Genomic DNA, 12,425 nt, shown 5'->3' with positions numbered 1-12,425 from the left:
TATATATATATATATATATATATTATGTTGTAATGAATAGCAATATAAAGAGTATCAAATGGTAACATTGGAATTTGATATTTCTGCGCTTCAACATCTTCATTATAATATTTTATTTGCTTTATCCACTGTACTTCTTATTGCGTTTGGCATTTCCCCATAAATTTTCCCTCAAAATAGCTTGATTTCTTCAGTATTCAGTCCTGTCTGCCCATTTCTTTCAGATATATGAAATGTTTTTTTCTTATTTGATTAAAAACGGTGATTATGCTTAACCTGGTTGTTTCTTTCGTCGTATATTTTGATTTTGGCAGCTCTTTCCTTTACCCTCTGCTTTAGTTCTTCGATATTTCACTATTCCCATTTTTCTCACGCCATACATTTCCTCTAAACTACCTTTCTCTTCTTTCTTTAGGTTTGAATTGCTTTCACTCTTTCAGCTAATTTATATCTTCTTCGGTATTCGCCTTTTCCATCATGGTACCTCCTGGTCCTTGTTTTCTCCTTTCTTTTTCACTAATAATTCTGCAACTATATTAGCACCTTAGCACCTACTAATATGAATGTGTTAGTATCTTTCATATTTTCACAGGTAATCTTATCAATCACTCTGTTCACTCTTGATGTTTGTTCATTAATCTTAGTTCGAAACTGACTCTAGGGCCTCTAGTTCATTCAGTTGCTGCTTCACTTTTCCAAGGACCTTTTGTTGATTTTCATCAAGGCTACCCACAACAACTTCTTTTTCCTGTGGTGTGCCACTTCTTGATCTTCTGTTAAACGCAAGCGTTGTATTCTTCAAGGTGGGTATCATAGTTTCAGTCTCATGATTCTCTGGAGAGTTTTTATCAACATACTCATTTTGATATATTGAGTCTTAACTGTTTAATTGCATGATGGTTTTACTCTGCATTTCTACAAAATTCAGTTCAGAGAGGTAGTTTTCTATTCCTAATACACAATATTTGGCCTGCAAGCTACTGTTCACTGAGTTTAAATGCTCCCATACAATTTCGAACGTCGAGCATTCTTTTCTAGAATCTTCGCTGTTTTGGTTTACTTTTTAAATAACACACTATTGCTATCTTGTTGATTTCTTTCTCCACTTAATTTTTTACACAATAGTATCCGGATTACGACCAGACCTGCTGTAGCGAAAAGATCTACTCTTTGGGAGATAGTCATCAGAGGCTTCAATTTCATTCATAGTATTTTGCTTTGATTTCAGTTTGACATAATTCACTCATATGAGTAGAGTATAGCGACTTTAAGTTTACACTGCTACCTTTGTATTTTTTCAAGCTCTCATCTCTATGATGGTCGCTGACCATGACTAATGAGCAGATTATACTGTGTTAGTTGCTACACCAGTACTTTATCCCTCACATATATATTTTCTTTCGACTACGGTACAGTAGTACAGTTAGCAGACTGTTGTGGATGTGATTCTAGCCTGATATATACATTATCAATATAAATTCATTGATTCTTGAATTCACCTCTGTTTAATAAGTTTTGCTTTTTATTTAGCAGTATGTTAAAATATAGAAAGAAAACTACAATATCATTCTCCTCAATGAGCAGACTCGTTAGGAATTTCGGCTGAGTTACCATCACTGTGCCTCACTCTCCCATGAATCGATACTGAACAATTATCCTTAAAAGATTTACAGAATCCTGTGAGACTGGTGGTTGTCTCCGTCGGTAAGACTAGTACTGTTTCGAAAAAGCATCAGAAAAGGGTACAGGGAAATCTCCCTGTATTCTTTCTGTCGCTTTCCCCAAATAAACATTAATATTAATTTTAGAAAAATAAGGCGGTGAGCTCGCTGAATCTTTAGCACGCTGGGCAAAAAGCTTAGCGGCTTTACATCTTGAGTTCAAATATCACCGGCGTCCACTTTATTTTTTATCCTTTCGGGGTCAATAAAATAAGTCACTGGGTGTCAATGTAATCGACTTACCTCCTGCCCGAAATTACTACCCTTGTACCAAAGTTTGAAACCAATATTAATTTAGAAGAATACTAAATGTTTGAGACAATTATCAAAATATTAAAGATACTTATTTAACCCTACAGTTAGAGCTCGTATTAGTTTTATTAAAGATATCAAACATGGTAAGAGTTAGTCTTATTTGCCTGGGTTGTCATAAAAGGGGGTGGGATAAGGTTCTCAACACCGACATGCATGCAGAAACTGGCATGTGCACTTATATAATGGCTGTTGGCGAGAAAAATATACAATAGAAGAATAACATAAATTATGCAATATAGCGTCAATGTAATATGTGGATGTATTATGTGGATGTAAACGCTTGATTTTTTTTAATGTTACGGGTAAGAAAATTAGGACTTTTAGGAGCATTTTCAGAATTAGGCTGAAATTTCTAAGGGAAGACATCGTGAGAGGCTTCTCTGAGATAGAGTTAAAGGGGTTGGGGCGCGGGGATGCATCGGGTGCGGCAAAGCACTGGCTAGCTTTTAAACATGTGTTTATCGGGTAGAATAGAGGGAGGATGATTGAGAGAAGGGGTGCGTGAGGTCTTGAGAAACGTAGAGAAAACATTTCGCAATTAATTCTCCTTCTTACAATACATCTATGCAGAGACGGAAGAGCGAGAAAAGTTTCTAATTAACGATATCAGCAGAAGGGTGTATGATTTCTATATAAAAAGGATAAAAGCAAACCATATTAATATTATTAATAATTAACAGCATTAAGTAAGTATATTACATAAAAATAATATTATCAGTTAATTCATTGGGTCCGGAAGAAAATATGTCTTAACGAGAAGAAAATCTCATACTATTTATATTCAAACGAATATATGTTTTCATGTTTCGATCTGCTCGCACTATTCATAGCATAGCAGTTTTCTTTGCTGGCTAGTAAGAAAAGCACATGTATTTTACTAGCATTGCTGAAGTGGAGTAATTTCAGTTCTTTTTTATATATATTTAAATATAGTGTAAACACCAATATTTCTCATCATACATCTATGTTTGGTTACTGGTACCTTATTCCCCACTCTCTGTTGGCCAGTTTCATCAAATATCCGCCGTGGTGTAGTTATGTTTACTTTCCTCTCTCTCTCTCTCTCTCTCTCACACACACAAACACACACACACTATCCTTGTTTTATTTCTTTTCAGGTTCATCTGTGTATTGAGTAGAATCTATTGCATTTGTACATTTATTTTCCTTTTTCTGATCTTTCATTCTTTTACATCGTTCTGCATTCTGTGATTCATTCAATAGCGCTACTGATGAGATATGGTTTGTTATTTATTATTACTCTTTAGGATACATTTGTCTTCGTATCAAGTTAAAAATATATCTAAATGAAAATGTTGTAATGTATAGATCATATCAAGGAGTATCATTGTAATTTGATATTTGTGAAAAAGTTTATATTTAACAGTATGTAAAAAACTAATTGTGATCAAACTTTTTTAATTATGTAATTGCAATTAGAGCGTTCTTTGGAAGCATTACCTTTTAGACTTCCCTTCAGAAAAACCCATTTGTCTACAAGCTGTTTCAGCATTATTTTGAGACCATTCTGTAGCACATATAACGCCGACTTTGCCATCAACAACAACTTCTACCCAGCCAGAGTTTGTATTGCCACCTCCCAAACGTAATTGCGGTGCTACAAATATAAAAAAAGCATAAATCGTTCAGTTAAGAGTATATACATCACTCTTAGCTGTTTATCAAAGGTAAAAGAAAAAAGAATCATCAAAATCAACTTGTGAGAGATCAGTGAAATTGTTTATGTCACTATCTTATGTTGTATGTGTTGTGATCGAAATATATCCAAATCTGTTTTAAATATATCTAAGATAATAATAGAGATATTTAAATAACACCTATAACAAGTCAAATGAGAATTAAGGAAATAATCAATACATGGTTAACACTTTGAAGTTTCATTAATGTTATTATTTTCCTGACGTTTGTATCAGGAGTAAAAGTTTGTTATTTTAGGGTAAAAATCAAAATTCGGTTTGGACAGTAACTCCATAAAATGATTTTAGAGGGTCGTAATGTGCTTCGGCTCGTAACAGTAGCATTTGATAACGAAACAAACACAATGTTAGGCGTTGAAAGCAATGACTTGTTTTTATTATTATAAGGCGTTTGACGCTCTGACGATTCTGCTAATTCATCGCTTGAGCACAATATAAATAAGCATAATTAGTATTAGATTAATATTAACCATGGCTATTGTATGTTATATATTAAACCATAAAGTCGAAATTTAATCCAGTACGTTTTACATCACTTTCAGAATAATTTAACTATCTAGTTCCAATAGACCCAACAATTTACTCTGTTAACTGACTGAACTACAGAAATATAATATACAACAATGAATGCCTAACTTTAGCAAAAGGCTACCTGAGAGGAGAGAAAGTCAATTAATCCGAATATAAAACTTATTTTATTGACCATAGAGGATAAAAGGCAAAGCTAACTTTGGTTTTATTTGAATTTGGATAAAAAAAAAAGAGAAACGTAACTAAATACCGTGAAGCATTTTCTCGGCTGCTCAATTAATCTACTATAACAAAGAGGTGAATTAGCAGACTTGATAGAGCATCGGATAAAATGTCTTGTAATGTTTGTTTTGAATTTTAATGTTCCGAGTTCAAATACAACTGTCAATAAATTTGCATTTCATACCAGTTGGGTCGATAAATTAGTGTACCATTCAAATACCAGGTCCATGTAATCGACTAATCGCCACATCCAAATTTCTGGCCTTGTACCTATATTAGAGACAATGAGCAAGGTGGAATCGTTGTAGCACCAGAGAAAATGTTAGGTGGTATTTGCTCCGTCAATTACGTTCTTAGTTGAAATCCTGGCGAGGTCAAATTTTCCTTTCATCCATCTGAAGCCAATAAAATAAAGCTTCAAGTCAAGTACTGTGGCCCCGTTTAATGGACTAATCCTCTCCCACAAGATTCTATTCCTTATGCCTATATTTGAAATAACTATTAATACCTTCTAGTGTGATGGGTTGGCAAAATCTTTAGAGCATCGGACAAAATACCTTTCGGTATTTATTCTGTCGTTTTATGTCCTGAGTTAAAATTCCGTCATGGTTAACTTTGCCTTTAATGCTTTTATGATCGATAAAATATTGTACCAGTTAAGTATGCGATCAATGGTAACGATTGATGCTCCTTCCAAAGAATGATAGAAATTATTAAGGATAGTGGATTGGCAGAATCGTTAGAGTGTCGACAAAAATGACTTGCAGTATTTTCTTTTGTTCTTGTTCTCCTCCCAGGATCGCTAAAATGTAGTATCAGTCGTTTACTGGAGTCCATTTTAATCAACTTACTTCTCCCCCAAATTTCAGGATTTGTGCCTGTATCAGAAACAATTATTAGCAATAATAATAGTATATGTAATAGTAGCAGCAGCAAAAGTAGTAGTGTTAGTAGTAGTAATAGTAGTAGTAATAGTAGTAATAGTAGTAGTAGTAGTAGTAGTAGTAGTAGTAGTAGTAATAATAATAATAATAATAATAATAATAATAATAATAATAATCTACTAAATTCTGCAAAATGTGGACGTGATTCACCAGACAGTTAAAAATTGACACGCTGATATTAGATGTGCTAACCATCATCCTAATAACCAAAAGAATATATCATCAAATTGACAATGAATAATTATATATGAAAATTAAGTAGTACATAATAAATAGTGGAAAGAGTGAGAGAGTTACCTTGTGTATTATAACAGAATGCGCCGGAAACAGAACTAGCTGTGAAATCAGAGACACAAACCTCATTGGTAACGTTGCATTCGTCTAAATTTGCCTCATAACCAGTACATCTGAAAGCCTTTGGTATAAAAAGTGGACCGCTTTCCTGTCTTTCATAGCGAAGTGAAATCCCTCCTTTATAACCAAGCTGATTACATACAACATGAGCATTGTCGTCTTGCCAATTCATGTTACACACAAAACCATCAACGCCGTCTTTGTTGACAATAATCATTCCAGCTTCTGGAATTATATCTTCTGAGAGACGGAGTGGTTTCTCTAGAGAGAGAGAGAGAGAGAGGAAAATAGAGAATGAGAAAGTTAAAGAATAGTGTAAGTGATAAAAAGCGAGAAAAATTAAAAGCGAAAACTATAAAAATAATTTCCCGTACTTATCATTAGAAAGTCTTTCTAATCTAGGCACCAAACCAATAACTTTGAGGAGTGGGGAAGTAATCAATACTTCGACTCCAGTACTAATTTATTCATCATCCGGAGTCTATAAAATAAAGTACGAGTTAACTCTAAGTTGCTGGCTTTGCTTTTAAATTAGAAATAATGATGCTGTTGCTGCTGATAATAATAATAATAATTATTATTATTATTACTATTATTATTATCATTTATCATTACCACCAGGGTCCTTTCATACATTCAATACAACAAATACAAAGGTGTTACAAAAGATGCAGGGATAAACGAATCAAAGGTTTATAAAAACGAGCTGAACGGCAGAGATATTAAAATATATATGAACACATGTTAAAACTTTTCAAGTTAAATAGACCTATTACACAAAATAGAGCAATATATATAAAATATGCTATGTGTCTTTGTATATATATATATTTTTGTGAGTAACATTTAAGTATTTTAACCTGTTGAATACGTTCCATTTTATAAGATTTACTTTCTAAATCATTCGACACGAACCGGAGTAGTTCTGTTTATATTTTGTATCTGAAAATTAGTTCTGCTGTTTTGTTTGTCTCATGATGCTTAATGTGAGTAACAACTTTTCTAAATTATCCAACAATACCTCCACTTACTCGCAGTAACAGCGTTTCTACATAGTTGTTCTGTTTATTTTTTTGCTATTTGAAAGTTGAATCTGTTGTCATCTTTGTCCCATTATGCTTGATAACAATGGTGATGATTCGCCGTGACAACATTTATAAGAGATTTCATCATCATTACTGTAGCCTTAGCTTGGTGGACTAATCTTTCTTAAAACAGTGATTAGAATACACATAAAAGTGAAAAATTCCACCAAATAATTGACTAATCCAGTGACTTGCTATAACGCCTAACTTTAGATAACTCGTCAACAAAGAGCAGAAATAATTTGAAATTACAGATTGAAATTTAAGATTGTTAAGGTGTGTTGGTGTCTCATCATGTCTAAACGAAAAATATTGTTCTTCGGGAACTTTTGCAGTGAATGTGAATAATGCTTGTGTATTTTGTAGCTTTTGCATGGAATGTGTTATTATGTTGTAAATACGTAGCTTTTGCATAAACTAGACCTGCTGTCCCTTGAAAACCTGATTTAAACATATTATACATATTAAAAGTAATCAAACCTGTACTATATTTGAGGAGTGATAAATATAATTTACTTATTTTCCTGTTATTTTGCCATTTTTATTTACATCCACATGCTCTCATAAGCAACTTTCTTCATGTACATATTTCAGTAAAGCCTCCGTCATTATTAACGTATCCGGTACTCTAGTAATTACATAAAACTTAATTGTAATTAAAAAGTAATTAAAAAAGGAAGCTAAAAAAAAAACAAAAAAAAAAACAAATAAGGAACACAGTCAGAAGTAATTTGGACCAGAACATCCCACTGTTCTTCCTACCTGCTATTTCTCCCATTGGGATCTGGAATATCCAAATTTACGCTGTATGTGAGAGGCAGAAAACCATGCTCTCTTGATGGACTTGTTTCGTGTTGTTAAATTTTAGTAGTGTAGTTTTTATCAATACTCAATCATACAAGTGTTTTTGTGAATCTTTTGGTTTCATTTCTGCATCCCTAAGAACAACTGATTTTTATCGTCGCGCTTTAAGCCTTTCCTCAGTTTTATCAGGAATGCATCCTCTGTTTCTCAAAATCTCCCAGGCAGAAAACCTTCAGACGGCTCTTACTGTTTGACATGTAGCAGTTAGGCCGTCTACCTTGCACAATCAGTTTCAAGTCCTTGCCATCGAAATTGCTCCAGTATGTTTGTGTCCATTCAAATCCAGCTGACAGCATGTTATTCTTGACCAGCTCGGCGATTATCCACTTTCCGAATCGGAGTTAACATTAGTTTTATTATCATTAGCTGTGATCATCGTAATACACCAGCTTATCTATTGCACTAATAGTGTATGGGAATGTGTGCTACGCACCGGCTCAGCCTACATCTTCATACCGTTTTCAGATTTAAAAACCAGGCACACAATTCTGCAACTTTTATAATGACTGGAGTAAACTTCCTCAGTTTTAGCAATAAATAGATAGGCAACTTTTCTCTTCTCTAATTCTTGAGTTAAAACTTCAAGACAGATGCAGAAGTCTTGGTCACAAAACTTTGCGAAGTAGATTTCTCTGTCAGTTCATCCATGTCAAGATCAGTGGTTTTTTGCGTTGCTAGTACATGAAAATTACTTTTATGTAAAGGAAAAAAGTATAGTCTTTCTCAGTGTGAAATATTTACATTCTATGGTGTATAATTTTTCTCAGTGTAAAATATTTACATTCTATGGTGTAATTTACCATTTACTGACCTCAAAATGCGTTTATTTACTAATTTCATTTTGGCTTTTCTGTTTATATTCGTGCTACCACTAACATAACGTGCATACTTTTTCTCTCCTCCAATAAGAAAAAAGACACCTTGTGTTTGTAGCAATAATATTTACAAAATATGAACATTTTAAGATGTCCAAAGACAAAACTTAATTTTTCCATCCAAAATTAAACGGAGTGAATACATGAATGTAATCTTTTAAGAATGTATTACAGAAAGAGAGAGAGAGAGAGAGAGAGAGAGAGAGAGAGAGAGAGAGAGAGAGAGACACAGAGAGAGAGAGAAAGAGGTGACAAGAATGAAGAGTAGAAGAAAAAGGAAAAGATAGAGGACAAGTGAGAAAGGGAAGCAGACAAAATAATATTGAAAATTACAGAAAGAGGTTGTATTGATGATTAAACATTTCTAAATCAGTTGATGAGAATTTTTTTTGACTCATTCCATTAAATATGTTAGCACGCACTTGAGTATATATTCTTTATGCAGAAGTCACTCCTGGGTAATTTTCTAATGTCATTATTTTATGCTGCCAAGTCAATAATTATTTTCAGAAAATAATGTATTCTTAAAAGCATTTGTTAGTTACGCGTTTTCTGAGGATGTTTAATAAGACCGAAGAATGTCCGGAGTTATCACCATAGCTGTTAAAATTAGAGTAACTCATCACTGTGAATATCCATTTAAGTTTTAGTAATTTCGAAGTCTTTCACGCACTCTTTGAAAAGAAAATTACTGACTTTTCATCTCATTACACGTAAAATCTTAAAGATAATATGTTCTTTGGTCACTGCATTATGTAGCCCGAACTTAACTTATATTATTTTATACATTAATAATTTGAATTTATCAACGCAGCTTTTTCAGTCTGTAGTTGATATCAACTACAGACTGAAAAAGCTGCGAGGCCTAGATATTTATTTGTGCAGCAAATTGATGGGCACACATCGAGTCCTTCGAAAACTGGGTAACATGTGTGGTAGCACTTGTTGTTTATGGATAGAAATAAAACAAAAGATGTAGTGCAGAAAATTAGTGAAGCCACAGTTATTCGGTTGTAGTGAAAATTGAATTGTGAATAATAATAATAATGTACTTTGATTATCACAAGGGTTATAAATTCTAACATTGTATCATTGTTACCTTGCGAACATATTACAAGAGATTTAGTTTCGTTTCTTATATTTCAGGATGGTCATTTTTTTTTTGCTAAATAAACACACGCACTATATATTCGTTCTTCACTCGTTTATTATTGTTCTTATTTTATCTTATGTCCACTATCTGGAAATCTTTCGTAACAGGTCTGTGGCCTCTTCACCGACCCTTTCCATCCACGTGTATCCACCTACTTCGCCTAGTCCATTCTCTTTCTTTCGTTTCAGTTTCGAGAATATTTATATATAAAAATCTGCCCGTTCTGCATACTCAGCACTAGACCATTTGTGGATGACTGGTTTATTTGAGGAGAGAGTAATTGATATTTAGAGATCTCGGTCTGTTACAGATCGCTGTATTCACTGCAAGGGCGTTCAGAATAATGCATCTGTGGTGATGGGGTTCTCAGAAACAATATCTTTCGGGTCAAAATATAGATCTGACCCGATAACACATATTCGTACAAATTATTTTATTTTTGCTACCATATAATTATATTTCGTATTTAATTTCCTGAATAGAACACTAAAATTTTGGAAGAAGATAATTAGAAAACCAAAAATTTCTTGAAAGAGGGAGCAAATGTTTTAATCTTACCTTCCTGCGTGCTGTTGTCATTAAGGCACATAATACTGACATAGTCTTTATACGGTTCACCGGCACAAAATGCTTTGGTGTTGTAGGGACACTCCAAAATAGAACTTTCATTGCCAGTACAACTAAGGTGTGGGCGGGTTAAATAAGGTCCGTGGTCTTCGAGAAAACCATATGTGCGTCGGGGAAACATAATTCCTCCTTTATAACCGAGCTCACGGCAAACGACTTGCGTATCTATGTCATCAAATCCCTCAGGGCATACCATATCCCATGCGTTTTCAGTATTAATTTCCAACACTCCATGATAATGTATTCGATATCCACTGTTAATTATTCTCACTGAAAATAAATCAATGTTATATTTATCTTCATTCAAGTACGTGTGCATGTATTCTATTTAGTAACAACTTTATCACACTAACATTATTTATGTGTGTGTGTGTGTGTGTGTGTGTGTGTGTGTGTGTGTGTGTGTATGCATAAAAAGACTGAAAGAGAGATTGTAGTTACAACTATAAGTTGTTGGCATTAATTGAAAGATTCCAGGATATTCAACAAATATGTTAATATATATGAAAAAGATTAATAAAAGCGCAGCAAAATAACTGACGTTAGATTAACGTTTTCAGCAGCTAGATTTTATGTTTTCATATTTAATATCACACACACACACAAACACACACACGCACACACACACACACACACACACAGTAATGTGCGTTTTTCATATAAATTTGACTGTAGATGTTGCTTAGTCCCAAGTAACACTGATTGAGTAGATTTATGATTAAAGATTACACAGCTGCGTCGATACTATCTTTCTCTATCTAGTGAACCCCAGGCCACGTTATAGAATGTGCTCTGCTTTTTTTAAGACAATATGGTGTGATTGAAAGGAGATGTGTTTGCTACTTCCAGCAGAACAAGCAACCACGTAAGTACTTACTCGTTGGCTTGTAATAGATTATATGTAGTGGCCACTATAGTGTATTTTTTCGGTAAACTGGGAAGTTTTCGTCAAACCATGTTTGTAAACGTATTTAACTCGTTTTAGGTCCACTGCAAACACTAATGAGAGAAACCTACAAAATTTCAGGTTCTGTATCAGTAGAAAGTTTTTTTAAATGCACAAATTTCTTTCAAATTTTTCACTCGATGTATATCAAACGAGTATATCCTGCACGTAAACTATATGAGTGCTGGAAATTTCACACTTCAGAAATCTATTTCCATTATATCTAAGCATTCTTAATCCGATTACAATCGTTAGATGGTGTTATTTTTGTTAGTATTATGTTGTGATACGTATTCCTATTCTTGAAAAATTATTTCAAGACTTTCGATAATTTCTCACAAATATAATTTCCTTATGAAAGCCAATTTACCCCCGCTAGGATTACAGAATATCTCAATTGTTCACCGTGTATAAAGGTTTTCTTACTACTTTTCTAAGGGTAATTATTGTGGAATGTGAAAAAAATATCATCAACTGTCATTCAAAATATTTTGTCAAAAGAATTTTACTGAAAGAGAAAGAAAACAAAAACACGTACCTTTATTGTAACAGTGTACAGTGGCATCGTGGTTGTTTCCACAACCAACTTCTTTTGTAATATTCCATCCAGTATTGGTACACTGAAATATTGATGTCTCGAAACCAAGACAACGCATATCTGACATAAATATGGTAGACTTGTAACGTTTCTTTAACGATCGCTGGAAACTTCCACCTATATAACCAAGTTGTTTACATATAATATCAACGTCACCGTAATCCCAGTCTTCCACGCACAAAGATCCGCGTTGTCCATCGTAAATTATTTCTACAGCACCGTCATTTTTATCTCCTCCCACTAAGTGTAGTGTTAAATCTGTAAGTAGAGATGACATATACGACAGGCGATGAATAGGAATAACAGAGGTTTGGAAGGAGGCAAAACAAGAAAACAAAAGTCAAAAGAAAATAACGATTTAATCAATAAAATTCTCAAGACGTTTTTCGTTTTGTTTTCGTTATTGTTTAAATGTTATATCCTGTGTCTGTTGCTTTATTTTGTGTTTTCGGATAGCTTTTCAATTTCTGCA

At 33.6% G+C, this 12,425-nt stretch overlaps 1 protein-coding gene across 2 annotated transcripts in view; it reads right to left on the bottom strand.

Annotated features, from left to right (window-relative positions):
* LOC106872843 (deleted in malignant brain tumors 1 protein) overlaps nt 1-12,425 on the bottom strand; it is a 257,237-nt gene that overhangs the window by 113,049 nt on the left and 131,763 nt on the right. For both annotated transcript variants that reach the window (XM_014919977.2, XM_052973204.1), the window contains exons 6-9: nt 11,894-12,211; nt 10,341-10,679; nt 5,749-6,066; nt 3,498-3,654 (exon numbers count right to left, since the gene is read on the bottom strand). In XM_014919977.2, coding sequence (XP_014775463.1) covers nt 3,498-3,654; nt 5,749-6,066; nt 10,341-10,679; nt 11,894-12,211 — 1,132 coding nt within the window. The remainder of the gene's footprint in view (nt 1-3,497; nt 3,655-5,748; nt 6,067-10,340; nt 10,680-11,893; nt 12,212-12,425) is intronic.

The sequence above is a fragment of the Octopus bimaculoides genome, chromosome 15, assembly GCF_001194135.2.
Source record: "Octopus bimaculoides isolate UCB-OBI-ISO-001 chromosome 15, ASM119413v2, whole genome shotgun sequence".
Taxonomy (NCBI): domain Eukaryota; kingdom Metazoa; phylum Mollusca; class Cephalopoda; order Octopoda; family Octopodidae; genus Octopus; species Octopus bimaculoides.
Note: the sequence above shows the minus strand (reverse complement) of the source record. Positions and strands in the feature narration are given on the sequence as shown.